Below are 25747 nucleotides of genomic sequence, written 5' to 3'. Positions count from 1 at the left end.
TGTTGCAATATGACACACTATCTTCCTGAGAGTTAATGATTCTGCATTACTAATATTACAGCTCATCTAGTTACCTGTTACCTCCTCAGATCTGCCTCCTCATGTCTCCTGCATGCTGTGACACAGTGAAGTAAATTTGTGAGCTGTGTGAGGAATGAAGAATGATTTTTAAGCATGGAGAACTGGGTGAATGAATAAATAAAGTGCCCCTAGAACTAGTGGTAATGTGTACCCTAATATAGACTATTAAAAAAAAGTTGTTTCAATTGATAGTGTTCCTATAGTGTTAATCAGACTGTTGTGGCTTCTGTTTAAAGTTCAGTCTCAAAAATTAAGTCCCTTAGGCACCGGTTCACATTAGCATTTGCCAACGGAACCGGCCGTACGGTTTCCGTACCATTTTGCTCAGCGGAACGGACACGGAAGGTTTTTCAGCTACATAGTACCAAATAGAAAACTGACAGTTTACAGCACACTGGGTGTAAAAACTGACAGTTTTTCCTGATCCTGATGGCCTGATCCTTACGGCCGGCTCCGCAGAAAAAAGGTAATGTGAACCGGGCCATAAAGAGACTCTGTAACAAAATGTTCAGCCTTATTTCTTCTATGTTATAAGTTCCTATACCTGTTCTAATGTGGTCTGGATTACTGCAGCCTTTTCTAGTTGCACTGTCTCTGTAATATATCTTATCATCTTTTCTTTGTCAAGCTTTGTCGACCCAGGGAGGAATGCACTGCCTCTGCTATGATAGGGACAAGTTATACACACCTCCTCCACGCCCCCTGCAAGCTCTGTGTGTGTGCTGTGTGTAGGAGTCAGACAAGGTCTCTGCCCACAGCCAGCATCTGCAGGCTCAGGAGCTGTGACCTTGAGAACAGCTGTGAGTGCAGAGCAATCAGTGCAGAGCTCAGACAAGCAGCTAAGGCAACAAGTGGGAATAACTTTCCAGCAGTTAAGTCACTCTTGAGAGGAGCCACTGCAAACAGGCGCCTGCTCTGATGATGTATTTCCTGTTTGGCGGCCATCTTCATTGTTTACAAAAACAATGAATAAAACAGTGATTTTATCACCAGGAAAGCAGTAGGGAGTGGCAAAAATGTCACAGAGGGGGCTAGGAGAAGACAACAAACAGGCTGGTACGTTTATTTATGTAAGATTTTCACAGTACAGATTCTCTTTAAAGTAAACCAGAGATGAGGCAGGGAAAAAAAATATACATACCTGGATCTTCCCTTCAGCTCCTGGAAAGTTCTCTGGTCCAGGGCCAACTGTGCACTGCTGGACTGTGCCTGCGCCGGCTGGCCCCGACTGGAGGATTTTCCAGGGCCAGTTGCACATGATTTTTTATTCCCATCTCAGGTAAACTAAAAAGTAATGAGATGAGACCTTTGTTTGTCTTTTGTGGTATTTGTGTTGTATTTTGATGATCAGTGACCTCAATGACGCCTCCTCCAGAGCCACACCCAGATACTTGATATCACATCACCGAACACTGCGCATATCACATCACCGTACACTGCTGACATATCACATCACCGTACACTGCTGACATATCACATCACCGTTCACTGCTGACATATCACACAAGACGTCCCCGCCACCCATCCCGGACTATGGCCATCTACGCTGTGCTCATCATAGCTGTGCTAATCCTGGGTGAGTAGACTAACCTGGGAGCAATTACGTACAATTAATCAGAAGCAGAAGATCCGTTACTGCAAAGTGCTTTCATAGTCTATGATATCTGCAGATCAGGAGATCAGGAGATACAGTAACGGATCTACACACCATGGGCCTGATTCACAAAGCGGTGCAAACTGTTAGCACGCTGGTGAAATGTCCCTTATCACGCCTAAACTCAGTTTAGGCATGATAAGTTTAGGTGTGATAAGTTTAGGCGTGATAAGTTTAGGCATGATAAGTTTAGGCTTGATAAGTTTAGGCTTGATAAGTTTAGGCTTGATAAGTTTAGGCGTGATAAGTTTAGGCGTGATAAGTTTAGGCGTGATAAGTTTAGGTGTGATAAGTTTAGGCATGATAACTATAGCACCAACTGGGTTAGCACCGCAGTGCACAGCTGATCAAAAGTTTGCGCTAGCAAAGTCTGGTGCGCGAAACGTTGCATAGAGTTTATTGGCGCTGCTTTGCGCGCGGGACTTTGCGATCTAAACTTATCTAAACTTATCACGCCTAAACTTATCACGCCTAAATATCATGCCTAAACTTATCACTCCTAAACTTATCATGCCTAAACTCAGTTTATAAAATGGTTATCACGCCTAAAGTCTTTAACTGGGTTATCACCGCTTTGTGAATCGAGCCCATAGTGTGTGTATCCATCTGCAGATTGGATCCACCAGGATGGATCTTCTGATCTGCAGATGAATGTCTGATCTGCAGATGAATGTCCATTAAACAAGGTGTGTATGATGATCTGCAGATATCATAGACTAATGCATTTTGCAGGAACAGATCTTTTGCATGTGTGCAGCATCTTTGTGTACAGTTTTGTGGGGGGCTGTAAAGCAGAAAAGGAATACAATGAAATGGGGCCCTAGGTAAGGCAAGATGGTAAGATTGAAGTTTTGATGATCACCTGGCTTTTTACTAAGATTTGGGTGGGGGCTAGGACCCACCAAGCCCCTAGACTCTCTTTAGGCCCCGGCAACTGCCTAGGCTTGCCTTCTGGATGATCCAGCTCTGGGCTTAAGGTAAGGCAGGGGGGGTTGTTTTGGGTTAGACATAAGAGAGGGGTTGGTTAGGGTTAGGCATCAGCAGGGGGGTAGTTATGGTTGGGCATAGGTAGTGGGAAGGTTCTGTGTGAGAATAGGTTTAGCTCTGGTAAAATATTGGTATAATTTACCAATACTTTACCATCATAATTTGCACTTCATAATTGTAGAATATTGATAAATATGCCGATATTCTACTCGCTGATATTTCAGGTGCCCACATTTCCAAGCACCCTTTTTGCATGCACGTCAATTATTCTGCGTGTTGTTAAGTAGGTGAGTATTGTACCTTATTTGCGCATAACAAGTGAATACTTACAGAAAGTGGTATTAAAAAGCGCTTATCTGCGGGTGGGCCACCCGCTCTAGTCTGCGGCAGGCTGCACGCGCTGTGGCCAGCAGCGGCGTGTCCGGTGTAGTCAGGAGGCTCGTCTTAGGAGGCGGTGGGCGGGGCCTGTGGCCGTGGTGCGTGGGGCGTCATGACAAGTTTCCACATACATTTAAGGTTTATTCATTTGATCATTGTTTAGAGTGTTTTATAATCTCTCGTTTGGAATGTATAGTACTTGTTTAATTAGTCTCCTCACCGCGTACATTTGAAATCGGCGCCGGTAGACTTGGGCGCAGGATACAGCGGTATATGGCTGATCCTGCTTCTGCACAAGTCCGGGCCGATTTAATTACTATTCCCCCTCCAGGCCGACATGGATAGTGGGGGAATGAAATAATTCGGCTTCCAGCGATTGCTGGAGGCCGAATTATTATGTTTTTAAGCAACTTCGGCTCTGTCTTCTGACGGAGCCGACGTTACTCACTGAGCGCTTCAATAGGAATGATTCCTATTGAAGTCTATGGAGGCGCCGGCTGCGCCCAAATCTAGCAGCGCTGAAAAGCACTGCTCCGTCCTCACCCCTCTTTTCACAGCTTCCATACTTAAGTTCTAGCAGTCACTGCCATTAGATGAGGGTGGTGAGTACCTATCAGTTAGAAACAGTCCTTAGTAGGAATTGCATTGTTCTCATGTATATTGAGTAATCCATAGCCTGTTCCCGGCCCCCCCCCCCCTTTAGCCTTTTCCCTTCCCCATTAAACCCCCCCCCCCTTCTTTTCCTTTCCCCTTTTCCCTCCCTTTCCCCCCCCCCCCCCGAAACTCTCCTCCTTTCCTTTCCCCTCCCTTTCCCCCCCCCCCCGAAACTCTCCTCCTTTCCTTTCCCCTCCCCCCATGCCCCCCCCCATTTTTTTCCCTACCCCATATTGGTATGCATACCATCGGATGCGTAGGATAAGATCGAATATCCAGTCTCACATGGGCTTATTTATTAGAAACCTCAGGTTCTTGAGAGCCTTTAATTCTTTTAATGTATATATTTTTACATGCCTATATTGATGACGATCCTTTTTATACACTTTTATACATTCTTATATGTTTTATTTCGTTCCATTTTGTGTCATCTTAATTGCATTGTATTTTTGTGGCATTGTATGCTATGTGCATAGGTACAATTATTCACATTTGTATTCATTATGATTGGAGTCCATACATTTTTTAACTTCAATGAAGCACGGCAGAATGTTTAATAATGCCAGTATGTCTAATCTGACTGTCATATGAGATTAACTAGGGTTTGTTTTTAAATAATGAATTCATTTTAATGAGGTAATTGTATGCTTAATATGTATGCTTAATATGTATAGCAGCCTAGGCGCACGCGCTGTGAGCCAGTATACACCTCTAAACATACATATGTGCGGATGTTGCATCCAGCTTATATGCATGTGAATATGTCAAGAATAACAATAAAGTTTTATCAATTATTTCAATTGTTGCCATAGTTATGGCACTCAAGCGTATATATGTACGCCCCCCAGTGCGTGTGACGTCATCTGATGAAGGCGCAGAGCGCCGAAACGCGTCATGACGCCCCACGCACCACGGCCACAGGCCCCGCCCACCGCCTCCTAAGACGAGCCTCCTGACTACACCGGACACGCCGCTGCTGGCCACAGCGCGTGCAGCATGCCGCAGAGGGGTAGAGCGGGTGGCCCACCCGCAGATAAGCGCTTTTTAATACCACTTTCTGTAAGTATTCACTTGTTATGCGCAAATAAAGTCCTACCTGGTTAACGCACTTAGAGCGCTCCTTCCTCTCTTAGATCTTCTTGCACATACACCCTGATTTGGAGCAGCACATCGTGTGGTTACCTGGTCCTGGACCATTGACACATTTGGATCTGACTGGTTTGGAGGTCCAGAGTTTGAGCGCAAGGAACACACTTTTTTTGAGTATTGTACCTTGTTTGTGATAGCAAACAGGCAGAAAGTTTTGAGTCATGTTGCATGTTAGTGGTTAACTCTGAAAGCATGAAATAGAACATTAGACATGAGGTTTACCACTATAGAAATATTGTGTGTTTGGGGGTTTGCGTCATTCTGCAGGATCGCAGCACGCGCTGGCGCACACATCGCTATGGATAAAGGTTACTACCACAGTGGTGCGCTGTGGTGTGTCGCGTCGGACAATATAAATTAAGCACATGATATTTTAATGGCTCTGTTCACATCGGCAGTGAAGCAGTTGCAGTGAAGCTTGCTCTATGTACTGTATGCTTCACCGCATGCATCGCATCAAACACATACTGCACCTTGCAACGTTTCCCCTCCATTGCATTGCCATTCTATTTTAACAACTCTATGCCCCAGATCGACAGGACTGCCAGGTAACTGGCATTGTTTAAAAGGAAATACATAGAGCAGCCCCCATATCACTCTCATTTTAGGTTCTCTTTAATTGATTGTACCAACTTAGCTGTCCTCTTCCTGCGGGCTTTTCATGGAATCTGAAATCCTTTCATGGTGGCCACACACACAATTTTTTTCCAATTTGTTGAAATCAATCCAATTTTTAGGGTGATTGATATTCCTGAGGAAGTTAATTGAGGTACCACACATGTTTGAGATTGTCAACATTTTGTAAAAATAAAAAAATAAATAAAAAGCTCATATACGGCAGAAAACAAACAAACAAACATTTGTTGGATTGAAAAACATTTCAATTAATGATCAATTTTTGATCTTTTTGATAATTTTTAATGTGAATAACTGAATAACCTTTTTGTATGCATTATTTAACCAGTTCACCACTGAGGGATTTTTCCCCTTGTGGACCAGAGCAATTTTCACCTTTCAGCCCCTTTCATTCCCCAATAACTTTATCACTACTTTTTACAACAAAACGATCTATATATATGTTACGGCCAGAACCCGAAGTTTGGCCACTTCTAGTTCTGGCCGGCCACTTCGGGTTCTGGCCGGCCAATTCGCGAAGTGCCCGCTGCGCTGCGGCCAATGTTAGAAACGGATCGTTTACTCTGATATGAATGTATCTTCTGGCCGCAGCGCAGCGGCCAAACGTATTAATTTGTTGCAATTTTAAGCCGGCGGCAATGTAACGATTCAAGCCGCCGGCTTTTTCATCTGCCTCATCTCTCTCCCTCTCTTTCTTATGGGCAGCCGGGCGGGGACACGCGTGTCCCTCCGGAGTCGTTCGTCGCGGCAGGGAAGCCTGCCGTTCTTGCAGAGCGGGTGCTGGCAGAAGCAATGTCTGCAGCCTCCCCGCTCTGCTGCCCCTGCTGCGACGAACGACTCTGGGGGGACTCGCGTGTCCCCCCCCCCCCCCGCCGGCTGGCCATAAGAAAGAGAGGGAGAGAGATGAGGCAGATGAAAAAGCCGGCGGCTTGAATCGTTACATTGCCGCCGGCTTAAAATTGCAACAAATTAATACGTTTGGCCGCTGCGCTGCGGCCAGAAGATACATTCATATCAGAGTAAACGATCCGTTTCTAACATTGGCCGCAGCGCAGCGGGCACTTCGCGAATTGGCCGGCCAGAACCCGAAGTGGCCGGCCAGAACTAGAAGTGGCCAAACTTCGGGTTCTGGCCGTAACATATATATATATATATTATTATTTTTTTACGCCACCAATTAGGCTTTCTTTGGGTGGTACATTTTGCTAAGAATTGTTTTTTTCTAAATGCATTTTAAAGAGAATCTGTAACGACAAAACGTCCCCTGGGGGGTACTCACCTCGGATGGGGGAAGCCTCAGGATCCTAATGAGGCTTCCCACGCCGTCCTCCGTCCCTCGGGGGTCTCGCTGCAGCCCTCCGTACAGCGGTGACGTAATATTTACCTTCCTGGCTCCTGCGCAGGTGCTCTGGCGGCTGTCGGCTCCGAAGGAGGCGGAAATACCCGATCGCCGTCGGGTCCGCTCTACTGCGCAGGCGCAAGTCTCCGGCGCCTGCGCAGTAGAGCGGACCCGACTGAGATCGGGTATTTCCGCCTCCTTCGGAGCGAAAGCAGCCACAGCGCCCCCGCTGGAGCCTGCAAAGGTAAATATTGAATCTACAGTCGGGTCTGTCGCCGGCTGTTCGGAGGGCTGCAGCGAGACCCCCGTGGGACAGAGGACGGCGTGGGAAGCCTCATTAGGATCCGGAGGCTTCCCCCACCCGAGGTGAGTACCCCCCAGGGGACGTTTTTGATGTTACAGAGTCTCTTTAATGGATATAATACAAAAAAAAAAATTTAAAGTCATCATTTCTCCGTTTTCTGCCATAGTTTTAAAATAATACATGCTACCATAATTAATTTGTCCTGGCTATTATATCATTTAAATTTTGTCCCTATCACAATCTATGGCAAAACTATTATACTTGGAAATTAAAGGGAACCAGAGAGGAAGCACCCTTGTGTATTTTACCATGTATATCAGTAAGAACATTAGAGAAAACACTTACCCTGCTCTCTGTTTCCTCCTCACTGCTAAAAGTGTCTGTTATCAGCAGTCACAAGAATCCCAGACTGAGCAATTAAATCTGGCTTTGCTGGGAATGATTATTGCTGAGTCATTATAGCAAAGCCACAAGGGGGCAGGCTTGGGCTTGAAATAACACCACAGAATACAGACTTAGCTATAATCTTTCTGTAGCAAAGCTAGACGGAGCAGCCTGACTTCTCAGTCGGGGATTCTTATCAGACGTGATAACAGTCAGATTACACAGAGAACAATGAAACAAAGGGCAGATTAGGTGTTTACTGTCATGTTCCCACTGATTTATAAGGTAAAATACAAGAGGGTGCTTCATCTCTGGTTCTCTTTAAGGTGTAATTATTTAGTTTTTTCACTAAGTAAAAGCCCCTTTTTGCAAAACTAGCAGTAATATAACCTAATAGTAATATATTACATTTATACATTTATATTGTACTATGTTTATATTAAAAATATTTTTAAAAAGTTTAGTCCCTAAGGTAACTATTTATGGTTTTTGTTTTCTTTTTGTTTTGTTTTTTAAATAAAAGTGTTTTAATTTGGTAACTATGGGGGGGGGGGGGGGGTTTAAGGGGTTAATTAATAGGTATTCTAATTTAATGGGATGTGTATGTAGGTGTAATTTTACTATTTGGCCACTAGATACCCCCCACGTTACAGCGTGTATGCTTTCACTTTCTGTTTGGTCATTAAAAAAGGCATCTCATTGATGCTGGTTTCATTTATCACGGGCAGTTAGATTGGTGAATTGGAACTGTGTTTTCATTCACTGCTCTGTGTACTAACGGGCAGCAACGTAAACGCGAGCGGGAGCGTGCGGGGTTCTGCGTGGGTGCAGCAAAATACGTATATCTACGCCTGTTTTTTTTCAAGGAATTGCAGTGAAGTTTAACAGAAAAATTGTATTGTGTGTGGCCTCTCTTAAGGCCCATACACACTAGCTGACTGATGTTGACCATCGGGGATCAGCACCTGATTCTTCGAGCAACACCGCTGGGCCGCACTATACAGAGGCGTGTCAGCTGTACAGCTGATGATGTGTTCTGTTGATATGCGGGGTTGGTGGAGGGATGACGGAGCGCGCTCTCATGATGTCATGCGGTGGGTGGGGCAAGTGGCATGGACAAAGCAATAGCCCGTCACTTGGCTGAGTTGATCCGCCACATGGTTCGCTAGCCAAGGGCGGTCGAGGGGCTGCTGTACACGGTTTACTGGCCGTTGTTGTTGCCGCTGGTTGTTATTGGCCACCCCAGTCTTGCGTGTGTATGCAGCTTAGGACTTTATATCTGATAAGCCTGTTAATCAAGAGGACTCTTTTAAAGGACCTGTTGTGAAAATCTTAAGATTAAAAATACATGGAAACACAGACAAATAAGAAGTACGTTTCTTCCAGAGTGAAATGAGCCATAAATTACTTTTGTCCTATGTTGCTGTCACTTACAGTAGGTAGTAGAAATCTGACAGAACTGACAGGTTTTGGGCTAGTCGATCTCTTCATGGGGGATTCTCAGCATGTCCTTTATTCTTTATAAAGACACTCCATGAAAAGGATTTATACGAGGATGCTGGCCAGCCTCCCTGCTCAACATACACTTTTTTGGCAGCTGGATGGAGCTACTGCTATTCACTAAGTGCTTTTGAAAATAAAGAAAACCCTGAGAATCCCCCATGAGAAGATGGGTTAGTCCAAAACCTGTCGGTTCAGTCAGATTTCTACTACTTACTGTAAGTGACAGTAACATAGGAGAAAAGTAATTTATGGCTCATTTTACTCTGGAAGAAACATACTTCGTATCTGTATATTCTTATATATATTTTACATTTTCGAGACAGTGGTCCTTTAAGTAGTTAGTTTGAGTCAAGTTGCAATAAAAGTTTTATGTTATGCAAGGAAGTTTTTATACTTGATCGCTAGTGGTGAACTCGAATTTCGCATAATCGTAATTTTGCATCGAAATTCGCAATTACGATGCAAAATCATAATGTGAAATGTCCAGCAAATTCATAATTATTTTTTTTTTATATTTTAATTTACCAATTTCATATTACAGTAACACTTCCAGCACCTTGGCCTGTTCTGTCTGATTCCGCCAGGAATAGGAAGAGACCTTTGAGAAAAGACTCGGGTGATTCACCAGAACTTTTTGTTTCTATACGTATCACTGTTAGTAATAAAGTGGTTTCAGGACCTTCTTCTACAGCAACATCTCCTCAGAACAAGACCTCATCGGCCAACGGTACATTGTTTCCAAAAACCACACCAAGGATTGTTTCAGCTCCATCTATTTATACAAGGGGCACCATGACACCAATCAGCAACAGGTCTAATGTAGGATCTTTCATAAAAGACTTTACAAGATCAACAACCAACTGTCCACCTACCAATTTATCCAGACCACCAGGTAAGACAAGACCTGAAATGTATACGATTGATGGAGTTCCACCACCATCAGACTCAGCATCCTCGCCTGTTCCCAGCGTTGGTCACATCATGTCCAGAGCTACACCACCGGTGAGTTCCACAGTGCCGAGGAAGGTCTATGAGACCGTATCACTGATTGGGACTTTGGAGAAAAGTACTTTACCAATCTTGTCTACAACAGCATCAAGAGTAAAAACTTCTACAATGACTGATACTACATCAATCGTTGCCACAACAAGTCAAAGGACAAGCAATGTATCACCAGGAGCAGCCACGGCGATTAGTTCCACCAGGACTGTTACCACGTTAGCCACGACGATGCAGGCCATGCCATGCTCAACTGCTGCTCAGTCACCTGTCGATAAAGCAGCAAAAATACAAACTACACCGCCGAAAGTCTACGGAGGAAGTTCCAGGGGTAAGTGGCACCATTCTTACAGAAGAGATAACATGGCAACGCTGGGAGGTGCAAAGCAAAACCAAAACCTGATGCAACATTAACAGGCATTTATAGGTTCTTATAACGTCCTACATATTTACTCCACCCCTCACCGCCATCTTTGGCCTCCCAAGATAAATGTAGCACGCCACCGTTTTCACTACAAATTCTCCACTGAGTTGAGCATTTCAGTTCAGATACACGGGGCAAGTAATCTGAGATAAGACAAAACATTATTCCAAACACAATTTAGGGCTTATTTCTGCACAAAGGACAAATTTTGCTCTAATAATACAACTAGTCACTTAGTAAAACATGCTAAACTGCACCGCATGACACCCCCCCCCCCCCTTGCCGATCAAACTCCACTTGAGGTGTGCTGGCTGCCCTTGTACCCTTGCAGGTCTGGCCGTCACCTCTTCCCCCTTCCCCGTCAGGCATGCCCATGCTGAACAATGTGAAGCAGCGCTGATATGACTGCCCCAGGGTATAGAGAGCTGGATGGGGCACTTTCTATGCTGATTCTAGATCTGACCCTGGCCAGCTGCACAGAACAGGAGCCCTTGTCACTCATCTTCTACACCTGGACAAATCCACCAACTGGCAGCAGACTTGGACACTCCCCTATCTCAGTCTCTGCCAGGAACTGGTGTAATAACTGTGCACACATGCAAATAGTTTACATATAAGCATGCCAAATTTGTTACCCAAACTGCAGTATAGTAAAGCAACCACAAGATGTCACTGTCTGTAAAATGAGGCAAAGATCTCTATGGTATTGTGATACCCTGTATTTTCTCTGTGTTACTTTTTGTTTTAAGTAAGGGCCTGTTTCCACTGGTCAGTTTTTCTGTGCGTCAGTTTTTCTGCATGAGTTGTGTGACATTTCTGCATTGTCAATTGTTTTTCTGCATGTGAAAAAGGCATTCAAGTGGGAACGAGCCCATTGATTAATATTGGTTCAGTTTTCGTGTGCAGAAAATGCACAGAAAAACTGATGAGTGGAGACAGGTCCTAAGCTGCTTTACCTGATGGTGGTGTATGGTTATATCTCTGCATGATTTTCTTCAGTAGAGAGTTCTAACTTGTTATACTGGGTGCCTATCTGTGTGTACACAACACTTTGCTCTATCAGAAATAAGGTTTGCCAATTAACCCCGGAAAGTATAGAAAAGTTTACAAGCCAAAAATTCTGAATGCGACTCTTTTACCATCACTTGGACCCTTGTTCAATTCACTTTTCTCCAAAGTTTTGTCGGTACTTGTGTTATCCCGTCTAGCAGAACGAGCTCGGCAGTTAGACAGGCTGGAAAAGTGTGCACTGTGCTTCTTGAGCAGCTGATTCACCACAGATCAGCTGCCCCGTTCCACACAGCTTTCCTCACTACGCTGTGTTGGCTTTTCCGTCAGCGATCAGACTGCAGAACAATAGAGAGCAAAAATGAAAGAGGCATGAAGCCTTCCCAGCCTGGAGGAGGGGAATTACAAGTGATTCTAGCGGCACACCAACTCTGCCTAATCACATTACAGGGAAGAGGACTTGCTGAGCACCAGCACAAGGTGATCCACCTCACACTCCCTGCTATGTACAGCGCTGTGCCCTGCAGCAATCTGCCCGCTATCATACAGCTTGTCTATAAAAGGGTCTCGCCCCTAATCACAGCCCACCAGGGGAGAGCTTACCTAAGCGGGGATCAGTGGCTGCTGTCTATGGAGCGGAGGTCACTGCATTCAGTGTGCTGTACAGCCCCTCTACTCACATCTTACACAGACTAGTGCTGTGACTTCGGGACGGGCTACAACACTGCGCAGTGAGGAAAGCTGAACGGAACGGAGCAGCTGATCTGTGGTGAATCAGCTGCTCAAGAAGCACAGTGCACACTTTTCCTGTCTAACTCCCGAACCCGTTCTGCTAGACGGGATAATACACAAGTACCGTTTTGTCTTTGGAGACAATTTTTGATCTTTTGTTTAAAATAATAAAAATTATTTTTCAGCACTCTGCAATTGAAAAAGTATCAAAAATTAGGAAAAAAAGTTCTGTCAAAATTATTCAGATCATATCCTTACTTGTTGGTCAGTTACAGGACATTTCATTAATATGGTTTGAAAATATCACCTAGGAGAAAAGTGAATTGAATTGTGTAAATGTGACAATACTTAACCACTTAGCAACTTCTGCCACGCTTATCTACGTCCCTGTTTATAAACACCTGTAAACACATGTAAACACTTGGTTTTGTTTTCTATTTTTAGAAAACAAAATTAGTATAGCACCATCTTGTGGCCAAAAGTAAAACTACTTTAAAGCGGAATATAACCCTGCATTTCAACTTTGCTCTAAAACATTATTTACAGCATATTATATGCAAAAAGCATTTTTTTTTTACTAGACCAGCATTGGAAGGGTTATACACAGAGGTTTAAAGTTCCGTGGAGAGATATGCAGAAGTTCAGATTGTTACATTCTATTTAGTTAAATGTATCTATTGAGAAATGTTACACACTCTTTGGCTGTCCTCCAGCTCCTTCTCAGTCAGAGAGGAGTCACATTCAACACTTAGATAAATTTATGTAAACAAAATGTATCTATGTCAGCTTCGGATGTGTCTGCAGAAATCTCCAGGAACTTTAGGGCCCGTTGGCCCGTTTCCACTATCGCGAATCCGCATGCGGGCAACGCATGCGGATCCGCACAGTCAGTACAAGTGGATGGGACTGTTTCCACTTGTGCGTTTCCCCGCACGTTTTTCTGTGCAGAAAAAATCTGCAGGGTAGGGGCCTCAGAATTCGCCTGCGTGTGGAATGCAGGCGAATCGCACACAATGTATTTAATAGGGAAATCGCATGCGTTTTCCCCATGCGTTTTTTGCCGCGATTTCGCATGCGATTTCGCATAGGTACCCATGTTAATTCACACAGGCAGTGACATGGTTAAAATCGCATACAGCCTTACCTATGCGAAATCGCATGCGAAATCATGGCAAAAAACGCATGCGGAATCGCACCCGCATGCGATTTGCCTGTGGTGATTCGCCGGCGATTTCGTAACGCTACAGTGGAAACGGGCCCAAGTCCAATGCTGGTCTAGTAAAAAAAAAATGCTGGTTGCATATAATATACTGTAAATAATGTTTTAGAGCAAAGTTGAAATGCAGGGTTATATTCCGCTTTAAGATACACCATTATACACTTCATTATTTTTTAACTCCTTCACCCCAACCCAAAATAAAATATTATCACCATACATTGTACTAGGGACACAATTTAAACATTGTAATAACCAGGACAAATGGGCAAATAAAATGTGATTGTTTTATCTACAATAGCACTTTTTTTTTTTTAAACTACAATGGCTGAAAGCTGAGAAATGGTGATTTTTTTTTTCATTTTTTTCCTACTTCTTCCCTGTCAAATGCATATAACATAATATAATTCTTAGCATAAACTACTGCCCAAAGAAAGCCTAGTTTGTCCCACCAAGAAAAAAATTATAGATCATTTCAGTGTGATAATTAGTGTGATAATTAGCGATAAAGTTATTACCGAATGAATGGGAAGAGCTTTTAAAGGGGAAAAAACTTGTGGTAGAGAAGTGGTTAATAATGACTGCATCCTGATGGGTGACTCTCAGGCCGATTCTGACAATGCCCTCTGTGTGTCTCCTGTGCTTACAGGACAGTTACAGCTGAAAGTAAAGCTGAGAACAACTTCTACAAACTCCACAGCAACAGAGCTGACACTTCTGCACCAGGTAACTGCCTGTTCCTCTACTAGTAAGGAGATTGTATGGAAACAACAGCTGGACGGTACACTGTGTAATGTACACGGAATCTGGCCTCGTACAGCCGTGAGAAATCGGTTCTGAAATAACACACAAGCTTTATCTGTCACCAGTGAAAGTCCAGATGTTTCGGGCTGTCTGGGCCTCTTTATCAAGACAAAACTGGACACAATAAGTGATATGTGAGGTGGTGCAGTCACAGCTAGGAACTCATCCAGTTCCAGCTCTTGCGTGGGCGCGTTCGTACCTGTTAAACTGGGCACTAACACTAGTGGTGTAGCAATAGGGGTTACAGAGGTTTCGAACGCAATGGGGCCCTTGGGCCTCGTAGGGCCTTCCCTCAACCGCAGTATTAGTTTTGTATTGGTCATGTGCTTATAATAATCGCTTCTATAGATGCTTTGAAAGATAATAATGATTAACAAGCTTCTTGCACCTCTGACACACACTGTAGTTGCCATTGGCAGGTTTTAGCGCACCGTATCAATTCAGTGGCGGACACAGGCAGCAGTGGGCCCCTGTGCAAAATATCAATTGTGGGCCCCCCTGGCAAAAAATGGGTGCGGGCTATAACCTGCGCGCCGCGGCAAAAAATGGGCGTGGATAGAACCTGCGGCGCGTAGCGCCGTGGCAAAAAAATGGGCGTGGCAATGACCGGATAAGGGCGGAGCTAACTGTAATTTAAAGTGATCCCGGGGTGAGAGTGATATGGAGGCTGCCATATTTATTTCCTTTTAAACAATACTAGTTGCCTGGCGGCCCTGCTGATCTATTTGGCTGCAGTAATAAACTGAATTACACCAGCAACAAGCATGCAGCTTAATCTTCTCAGTTCTGACAATATTGTCAGAAACCCCTGACCTGCTGCATGCTTGTTCAGGGTCTATGGTTGAAAGAATAAGAGGCAGAGGACCAGAACGGCAACCAGGCAACTGGTATTGCTTAAAAGGAGAGAAATATGGCAGCCTCAATATTATTCTCACCTCAGGTTCCCTTGAAAAGTGCAACGCAAAGACAGTGGGCCCAAGTTTTGGTGACCCTTTCCCCAGAAAATTCACATAATTGTGCAGGTTTTCTCAAGAAAATACACATAATGTGAGCAGATTTGCCCAGAAAATACATTCAATCATGTCGGCAGATATGCCCAGAAAATACGTGCAATGATGTCGGCAGATATGCCCAAAAAATACGTGCAATGATGTCGGCAGATATGCCCAGAAAATACGTGCAATGATGTCGGCAGATATGCCCAGAAAATACGTGCAATGATGTCGGCAGATATGCCCAGAAAATACGTGCAATGATGTCGGCAGATATGCCCAGAAAATACGTGCAATGATGTCGGCAGATATGCCCAGTAAATACGTGCAATGATGTCGGCAGATATGCCCAGAAAATACGTGCAATGATGTCGGCAGATATGCCCAGAAAATACCTGCAATCATGTCGGCAGATATGCCCAGAAAATACCTGCAATCATGTCGGCAGATATGCCCAGAAAATACCTGCAATCATGTCGGCAGATATGCCCAGAAAATACCTGCAATCATGTCGGCAGATATGCCCAGAAAATACGTGCAATCATGTCGGCAGATTTGCCCAGAAAACACATGCAATCATGTAGCAAATTTGCCCAGAACATACATGCAATCATGTGGCAGACCTGCCCAGAACATACACGCAATCATGTGGCAGACCTGCCCAGAACATACATGCAATCATGTGGCAGACCTGCCCAGAACATACACCTGCTAAAATAAATAATAAAAAAAAACATTTACTCACCTGCAGCAGCAGACCTCCTGTCCCAGCCTCCATCCGGCGCGCAGCTCCCATGGGTGGTTGGGTGGATAGGTAGCCTGGTGGGTAGGTAGGCAGCCGGGTGGGTAGGTAGGTAGCCCTTAGCCGGGTGGGTAAGTAGCCTGGTGGGTGGCTGGGTAGCCGGGTGGGTAGCCTGGTGGGTGGCTGGGTAGGCGGGTGGGTAGGTAGCCTGGTGGGTGGGTAGGTGGGTGGTTAGGTAGCTGGGTGGGTGGGTAGGTAGCCTGGTGGGTCTTTAGGTAGGTAGCCTGGTGGGTTGGTAGGTAGCCGGGTGGGTAGGTAGGTAGGTAGCCTGGTGGGTAGGTAGGTAGCCGGGTGGGTGTGTAGGTAGCCGGGTAGGTAGCCGGGTGGGTGGTTAGGTATCCGGGTGGGTAGGTAGCCGGGTGGGTGGGTAGGTAGCCGGGTGGGTGTGTAGGTATCCGGGTGGGTAGGTAGCCGGGTGGGTGGGTAGGTAGCCGGGTAGGTAGCCGGGTGGGTGTGTAGGTATCCGGGTGGGTAGGTAGCCGGGTAGGTAGGTAACCGGCAGGGTGGTTAGGTAGCCGGGTGGGTAGCTAGGTAGCCGGGTGGGTAGGCAGCCGGGTGGGTAGGTAGGTATCCGGGTGGGTAGGTAGCCGGCAGGGTGGTTAGGTAGCCGGGTGGGTGGGTAGGTAGCCGGGTGGGTGGGTAGGTAGCCGGGTAGGTAGGTAGCCGGCAGGGTGGTTAGGTAGCCGGGTGGGTAGGTAGCCAGGTAGGTAGCCGGCATGGTGGTTAGGTAGCCGGGTGGGTAGCTAGGTAGTCGGGTGGGTAGGTAGCCGGCAGGGTGGTTAGGTAGCCGGGTAGGTAGCCGGGTGGGTGGTTAGGTAGCGGGGTAGGTAGCCGGGTGGGTGGTTAGGTAGCGGGGTAGGTAGCCTGGTGGGTGGGTAAGGTAGCCGGGTGGGTGGGTAGGTAGCCGGGTGGGTGTGTAGGTAGCCGGGTGGGTGGGTAGGTAGCCGGGTAGGTAGCCGGGTGGGAGGTTAGGTAGCGGGGTAGGTAGCCGGGTGGGTGGTTAGGTAGCGGGGTAGGTAGCCGGGTGGGTGGGTAAGGTAGCCGGGTGGGTGGGTAGGTAGCCGGGTGGGTGGGTAGGTAGCCGGGTGGGTGGGTAGGTAGCCAGGTAGGTAGGTAGCCGGCAGGGTGGTTAGGTAGCCGGGTGGGTAGCTAGGTAGCCGGGTGGGTAGGTAGCCAGGTAGATAGCCGGCATGGTGGTTAGGTAGCCGGGTGGGTAGCTAGGTAGCCGGGTGGGTAGGTAGCCGGGTGGGTAGGTAGCCAGGTAGATAGCCGGCAGGGTGGTTAGGTAGCCGGGTGGGTAGCTAGGTAGCCGGGTGGGTGGGTAGGTAGCCGGCAGGGTGGTTAGGTAGCCGGGTGGATGGTTAGGTAGCGGGGTAGGTAGCCGGGTGGGTGGGTAAGGTAGCCGGGTGGGTAGCTATTCGGGTGGGGGGCCCGACTCCTATCCTCCCTCACTCACCTCGGGGCCCCCCTCCCGGTATGCGCGGCGGCCGGCGGGAGAGCAGAAAATACAGGAAGTCTCCGGCCGGGGCTGCAGCAGACGCTAGAGGCAGCTGCTGCTTAGTTTCCGATATGTCTCCAAGTTGGAGACCAAGCGGCAGCTGCCGCCCCGGCCGGAGACTTCCTGTATTTTCCGCTCTCCCGCCGCATGGGGGGGGGGGGGGGCGAGGTGAGGGGGGAGGACAGGAGTTGGGCCACCCAGGTTAAAAAAATAAAACATAAAAAAAAAAAAATAAATAAATAAAAAAAACCTGCAATACTTAATGGGCCCCTGAAGCAGCGGAACTTCAGGGGCCCTCGTGCGGCGGCACGGCCTGCACGGCCGTATGTCCGCCACTGTATCAATTATGTATAGAGTGTGTGAGGGACCCTAATGTAAAACTTGCATCGGGGCCCACAGCTCCTTAGCTACGCCACTGCCTAACACAAACCAGGCTGGTAACCAAGGGCAATGCCGCAGCTTGTCCAGTGTTAAGATCGGGATTGATCGGAACAACCGTATTCCGATCTTGTCGGAAGACAGCGTTTCGCAGGCAAATACCAAATTTCAGGTTCTGATTTTCATGTTCCGAAGGCATTTTTGATTGAAGTCAATGGCCCTGATTTTCACGGTTAATAGCAAAGCCCCTGTACATCTTATTGTCACCAAATTTGCCATCTATGTTAGGGTGATCAGTAGGAGCATGGTTATAAAACAAAATTGAGAAAAGACGGTGTCATTTTTAAGAAAATCGATTCATAGGAAAATGATTTCCAGGCCTCTTACACACTACATGCGATTCCGACTTTTTATATGATCCGATTTTTGATTCCAATTAAAACACGTAGCAGCATGCAGTACTTCTTGTTTTAGAAGCCAGTTTTTACTTTCCTAGTCATTGTGTTAATGCTGCGATTGCTGAAAATTATTGTGTGCGGCGCCATTTTTCGCATTGCCAGAAGAGAAGGTGATACTCAAAAACGTTGTAATGTCTGATTTTACTGGGAACTGCGATGCTATCGGCCATCAATCTACTACCGCTCCTGCCCCGCCCCCAATTGACCTATATCTTCCGCCCTGTCCAATCACTTCTTTAGAGCAATTTTTGGTAAAAATCAACAGCACATTTTTGGGGCAATCGATTCCCTGCAGACCAGGGAGGTCTGCAGGGATAATCGATAAGTGTATGGGCACCTTTATAGAGCTGCAGCTGATCAGCATCACCACTGTGAATGCTGGTTACTTTGACGCTGTCACATGATTCACTGATACCTTTCTGAAGTCATCCTGAATCTCAGCATCAGTCACCTGCTGCCCACAGAAGCCATGCACAAAGCAGAGCAATGCTGCCACCTGCTGGACTCACTGTTCATTACATTCTGCTCCATTTCCTCACACCTTGGGCCTGATTCACAAAGCGGTGCTAACTGTTAGCACGCTTGTGAAAAGCCACTTATCACGCCCAAAACCTAATCTCGCGCAATAATTAGCGCTCGCATGCAAAGTCCCGCCCGCAAAACTTTGCACGCGCACAGGCGCATCGCGGTGCGACGAAAACGGCGCAACGTTAAAGTCACACCCAATGCGACCTTATAGGCGCGTCAGGTGCATTGTTTTCTTGCACCGCGATGCACCATTTCGCGCGCACCGCGCTAATCTAAATTTACAAAATGGTGCTAACCTAGTTAGCACCCTGGTTAGCAGTAGCACGCCCAAAGTCTTTAGGCGTGCTAACTGGGTTAGCACCGCTTTGTGAATCAAGCCCACTGATTGGTACTTTACCTGCATCTCTGCCTCCCTGGTGAACCTGCTTTGTGCATTATTTCATTTTAACAAATATTATTTACTGGGAGAAAAAAAACACCAAAGAAATAAAGAAACGCCAACAACAAAATACAATGTGAGCATGATGTCCCAGCCATCTATGCGCCATGTGCTTAGAAGTCCATGTTAATATTTACATTATACAGCAAAGTTCGAACAACCAGAAGTCTCAACTAACCGGCATGCCGTCGGCGGATAACAGGGACTATGCTTTGTTTTTGTTTTTTTGGGAAGGGAAAGGGGGGGGGGGGGGGCGTCTTGCAGCCTTTCTGTACCTCCTAACGGCTCTTTCCAGCATCGATGTATGGCCCCAGGCTTGTCACATGACCGGATGCAGGTCAGGTGACATGCTGGGAGCCGACACGGAGGATACGCCGGAGAGCTGCTGGTTGCTCCAGCAACCGGCAAGCACATGTACTCTGCATCAGGCAATCCCACCGGTGCCGGATGCTGGGGACTCGGCTGTAAAATAAGGAATCCAATCCAAAGCTGTAAGGCTTGCTTCGCCAAGCAAGCACGGGCCCCAACCACACTGCAGACGGGCCGGCATGGATGTGGAGAGAGGAGCGGATGGCGGCGGCAGTGTCAGGGCCATTTTTGGGGCGATTTTTGTCTAATGGGAGGTATAGGAAGAGTTTTGTGCGGCGATTGCGTTTGCGATTTTAAGAATAAATACATAGGGCTTGATTCACAAAAGGGTGCTAAGTGTTAGCATGCCTGTGAAAAGCCCCTCTTCACGCCTAAAACAGCTGTTTGAGCGCTAAATCGCATGCAAAACACATCGCGCGCAAAGTTATGCGCGCAAACTTTTGTGCATGCAAAGATTTGCGAAACATCGCACCATTCACACATATTTAGCGCTCAAGCTTTGCGCGGAATTTTTTGAAGCTTTGTGCGTGCCAACTACTTTGCACCCTAGTTAGCGCGCCCAAAGCCTTTAGGCGTTCTAACTGGGTTAGCACCACTTTGTGAATCGATTGTATTTATTCTTTTCCAGGTCAAAGAGTTGATTTCCTGACGGAATCGTTCTGCAAAAGCGCTTTGCACAAAATCGTAGCGTGCAGTGGAGCACCGGGAGGGCGAAGACAAAATGCACAAAAAAAGGAAAATCGCTGCCCTCAGCAATTTCATTTTTAGATGTGAACAGAGACTCAAAGTAAACCTGAGAAGAGTGAAAAAGAAAAATGTATACATACCTGGGGCTTTCTCCAGCCTTCTTCGGCCTGATCAGTTGCGTGTGGTCCGGTAATTTTTGTTGTTATGTCTTCGGCCCGATGACTCCCTCGCTGTCCTCTGTCGGATCCTCTGCAATTCCTCCCGGTAACTTTGGGAGTCAGGGCCTACTGCACATGTGCAGAACACTTCTGACCACTGGAGCGCGATGGGGGGAGCGTGCGCGCCTGCACTGCGCCTGCACCACCTGGCCCAAGTTACCGGGAGGATTGCAGAGGATCCAGGCAGTGACAGAGGACTACGAAGGAGTGATCAGGCCAAAGGGGGCTGGAGGAAGACCCAGCTATGTATATAGGTATGTATACATTATGTATACACAGTGTCTCTTTCCCCAGGTATGTATACATTTTTCCTTTTCATTAATCTCAGGTACACTTTAAAGAAAAAATTTCCTTGTTACAGATTACGTAACTCCTGCAAGAAATCTGCAGTGTGTCTACTCCCTGCTTTCATGGAAGCAGACAAATGGTTTACATCCTATGTTTACATATTAGCTGTATCTGCCAAGGCTGGCCACATTTTTGTGCTGACACAGCTGAGAGCTCAAATTACACTTGTGATTACTTGAAGATGAGGGGGGATTAGAAAGGATCTTCTCTATAAAAACACACAGGGAGCATTTTTCTCGGTTTTCCTTCTGCCCTGTGCAAGAATTCAGCTCCACTTTAATAGGTGGATTGCAGGCCACTGTTCACCATTGTTGTGAAGAACCCTCAGAACAGAGCACAACCTTCAAAGCTGCAATTTGTGACAGCGTTTTGCAAGCGATTTTGGGAGCGATTTCCCTGCTCCTATACAATTCATTGGAATGGAAACGCTCCCAGAATGCTGCATGTCCTGCGATTGCCCTAATTGCAATCGCTGTAGTGGAATCTGTCCCATCTATTTACATTGGTAGAGCCATGGCGACGGGGGAGGCCCTAATGGAAATCCCATTCAGAAAGGGATTTCCGGGCGGGCTTGATCGCCGGAGGCGATGGAAGAGGGGGGGGGGGGGGGGGGGGGGAATGCCGCTGCACAGCCTAGGGCTCGCTACATGATTTAAAAAAAAATAAAATAAAAAAAAACTGCTGCGCTGCCCCCTGGCGGTTTTAAATAGACTGCCAGGAGCCAGGAGGGTTAAAGGATACCCGAAGTGACATGTGACATAATGAGATAGACATGGGTATGTACAGTGCCTAGCACACAAATAGCTAGGCTATGTTCCTTTTTCTCTTTCTCTGCCTGAAAGAAATAAACATCTAGGGCTAGCTTCACATAAGGGTGCTAAGTGTTAGCACGCCTGTGAAAAGCAGCTTAGCACGCCTAAAAGAGCTTTTCGCGCGCGAAACGCATCTCGTGCAAACTTTATGCTCGTAAACCTGTTTAGCCCGCAAACAGTGTAACGTTTTGCGCGCACCGCGCAGCACGAAACTTTGCGCGCATACAGTTTTGCGTGCGTAAAGTCTTGCGCGCAAAACTTTGTACGTGATTTGTTGAAGCTTTGTGCTTGCTTACTACTTAGCACCCTAGTTAGCACACCCAAAGCCTTTAGGCGTGCTAACTAGGTTAGCACCGCTTTGTGAATCAAGCCCCTGGTATGTAAATATCAGTTCCTGTCTGAGTCAGGACTGGTCAGACTACCGTGTGACCCTCACTGATAAGAAACTACAACTATAAAACACTTTCCTAGCAGAAAATTGCTTCTGAGAGCAGGAAAGAGATAAACAGGTTCCATAGTTCATTGATTTTAGCTCTGGCATACTTCAATGTCTTTTTCATAGCGCAAATACAATAAAACATTAAAAACGTAAAAAGTAGATTTAAATCCATATATATATAATCGGATGTATGTATGTATGTGTGTGTGCCGCGATCACTCGGAAACGGCTTAACCGATTTGAACGAAACTTGGTATACAGATCCCTCACTACCTGGGATGATATGTTCTGGGGGTCTCGCGTCCCCCCTGCACACCTGGGCGGAGCTACAAACAGCCAATTAGATTTCACCCATTCATGTCATGGAAAAAATTCTCACAGTAATCAAGCCAGAGTCCCCACACTTGGCACAGTTGGTCACTTGGTGACCGATGTTACAAATCCAGGAAAAGTGGGCGGAGTATAAAACAGCCAATCAAATTTCAGCCATTCATTTTTAATAGGAAAATGTATACTGCAGCCATTCTTAGATGCATGGGGTTTTCAATCTTGCCACACTCAGGAAAGTGGGTGGAGCCTACAACTGCCAATCAAAATTCACCTATTGATTTTCAAAGGGAATATTTAAACTGCTGCCATTCTTACACTGACTATGACAGAGGCTTCAAACCTGCTACAGTCAATCATTGGGTGACTGGGGTCCAAGTTCACTAAAAGGGCGTGGCCACAAACAGCCTATCAGATTTGTTTGCTGGATAAACTGCTTCCATTCACACATTTTTGATGTCAGTTGAGTGACTGTGTGTCAAGGTTACAAAAAGTGGGCCGGGCCAAAAACAAACTTCACTGGTCAAATATAAACTGCAGCCATTCTACACTGTTAATGGCAGGGTTCTCAAACTTTGCACAGTTGGTTAGTGGTTGACTGGGATTAATATTCAGTAAAATGGGTGGAGCCTACAACAGCCAATCAAAATCCACCTGTTGATTTTCAAGGGGAATATTGAATTTTCTGCCAAAAACAGCCAATCAGATTTAATTAATTTCAATGGGAATATAATAATTATTGATACTAAGGACCCCAAAGCTCATAAACTTGGTAATTGAGTGTATTTCTCCTCCAGAAGCGCTCCACCATAGACAACAATGCTGTCACCACCACCAGGAACACCCTAAAGGATCCTCACTCACCAAATAAGGTGGGCCAGCAATGACATTGGCCTTATCTCGCCTCTGGGGTATTTGATAGGCTCCCCACACCCTGTGGCAGTCAGATGCTATCCAGATATCACCTCTCCTTTCTTCCTGAATGTGACCGATGCAACCATTTCCCATTACTGGGCACCACCCCCTCCAGCGTGCCTAATGCAAAACAGTATCAATGGGAAAGATGTTGTGTGTCAGCCTCGTTAGTAACCATGGCAACAATGCTGCATCGGGATCCGTCCTGCTGTGAGGATGCTGATGCTGGCTTCTGCTGTGGGCGCTGCTGTAGGAGGCATAGGAATCAGGCAAGCTGTGCGCACAGCTGCCATGCAGCATTGTTGCCATGGTTACTAACGAGGCTGACACACAACATCTTTCCCATTGATACTGTTTTGCATTAGGCACGCTGGAGGGGGTGGTGCCCAGTAATGGGAAATGGTTGCATCGGTCACATTCAGGAAGAAAGGAGAGGTGATATCTGGATAGCATCTGACTGCCACAGGGTGTGGGGAGCCTATCAAATACCCCAGAGGCGAGATAAGGCCAATGTCATTGCTGGCCCACCTTATTTGGTGAGTGAGGATCCTTTAGGGTGTTCCTGGTGGTGGTGACAGCATTGTTGTCTATGGTGGAGCGCTTCTGGAGGAGAAATACTATTGATAAGAAAGGACTAACTCAAGCCTTTTTTCAGAAGCGTACCCGTAGGACTGTCTATAACATAGGAACCCTTTTAGTTATGTACTGTATATATAAATCATATTGATTATTTAAATACATCCTTGAACCATATTGGTAATTGCGGGTATATTCATCTGAGCGCTGTGTAACGCTGTGTTTGGTAATTGAGTGACTATAGGTCAAGGTCAGAAAAAGTGGGAGGCGCCAACAACTACATTTTTTACATGGGAAAATATAAATATAAACATTCTTACACTGTTAATGGCAGGGTTCCCAAACATGACACAGTTGGCCACTGGGTGACTGGGACTAATCGTTAGAAAGTGGGTGGCGCCTACAACAATCAAAATTCACCTATTGATTTTTCAAGAGGAATATTTACATTGCTGCCAGTCTTACACTGTTAATGGCAGAGGCCTCAAACCTGGTACAGTCAGTCACTGGGAGACTGGGGTTTAAATTTGGAAAACAGGGCGGGCTACAAATAGCCAATCAGATTTGTTTAATTTCAATGGGAAAATGCAACTTATTGATGCCAAGGACCCCAAAGCTCATACATTTGGTCATTGAGTGACTGTATGTCAAGGTTAGAAACAGCCCAAAACAACTAACTTTTTACATGGGAACACATAAACTGCAGCTATTCTTACACTGTTAATGGCAGGGTTCTCAAACTTTGCACAGTTGGTCATTGGGTGACTGGGATTAATATTCAGAAAAGTAGGTGTAGCCTACAACAGCCAATCAAAATTCCCCATTTGATTTTCAAAGGGAATATTGAAATTTCTGCCATTCTTGCACTGTTAATGGCAGAGGCCTCAAACCTGCTACAGTCGGTTATTGAGTTACTGGGGTTCAAATTCACTAAAGGGGTGGAGCCACAAACAGCCATTCAGATTTTTTTCCTGGATACACTGCTTCCATTCACACATTTTTGATGCCAGGAACCGAAAAGCTCACAAACTTGGTCATTGAGTGGTTGTCTGTCAAGGTTACAAAAAGTGGGTGGAGTCAAAAACAGATTTCCCTGGGAAATTGTAAACTGCAGCCCTTCTTCATTGTTAATGGCAGGGTTCTCAAACTTTGCACAGCTGGTTACTGGGTGACTGGGATTAATATTCAGAAAAGTGGGTGGAGCCTAAGAAAGCCAATCAATATTCCCCTGTTGATTTTCAAGGGGAATATTAAAACTGCTGCCATTCTTGCACTGTTAATGGCACAAGCCTCAAACCTGGTACAGTTGGCCATTGGGTCACTGGGCTTCAAATTTAGAAAAGGGGGTGGGGCCACAAACAGCCAATCAGATTTGTTTTTAATAATGGCAAGGACCCAAAAGCTCACAAACTTGGTAATTGAGTGACTGTGTGACAAGGTTACAAAAAGAAGGCAGAGCTAAAAACAAATTTCACTGGTCAAATATAAACTGCAGCCATTCTTACACTGTTTATGGCAGGGTTCCCAATCTTTGCCCAGATGGTCACTGGGTGACTGAGATTAATATTCAGGGAAGTGGGTGGAGCCTATAATAGCCAATCAAAATTCACCTGTTGATTTTCAAGGGGAATATTTAAATTGCTGCCATTTTTATACTTTTAACAGCAGATGCCTCAAACCTGCTACAGTCGGTCATTGGTTGACCGGGG

The 25747-nt window shown here is 46.0% G+C and overlaps 2 protein-coding genes across 2 annotated transcripts in view; both read left to right on the top strand.

The window, feature by feature from the left end:
* Positions 1–1554: 1554 nt before the first annotated feature.
* LOC137519245 (uncharacterized) overlaps positions 1555–25747 on the top strand; it is a 47809-nt gene continuing 23616 nt past the window's right edge. The window contains exons 1-3 of the mRNA XM_068238118.1: positions 1555–1657; positions 9611–10399; positions 14098–14174. Coding sequence (XP_068094219.1) covers positions 1615–1657; positions 9611–10399; positions 14098–14174 — 909 coding nt within the window. The 5' untranslated portion in view covers positions 1555–1614. The remainder of the gene's footprint in view (positions 1658–9610; positions 10400–14097; positions 14175–25747) is intronic.
* The window catches only part of LOC137519244 (mucin-2-like), a 73233-nt gene continuing 71286 nt past the window's right edge, over positions 23801–25747 (top strand). The window contains exon 1 of the mRNA XM_068238117.1: positions 23801–23998. The gene's annotated coding sequence lies outside the window, so the exon portion shown is untranslated. The remainder of the gene's footprint in view (positions 23999–25747) is intronic.

The sequence above is a fragment of the Hyperolius riggenbachi genome, chromosome 5, assembly GCF_040937935.1.
Source record: "Hyperolius riggenbachi isolate aHypRig1 chromosome 5, aHypRig1.pri, whole genome shotgun sequence".
In the NCBI taxonomy this organism is placed as follows: domain Eukaryota; kingdom Metazoa; phylum Chordata; class Amphibia; order Anura; family Hyperoliidae; genus Hyperolius; species Hyperolius riggenbachi.
This window is presented reverse-complemented; position numbering and strand designations above follow the sequence as displayed.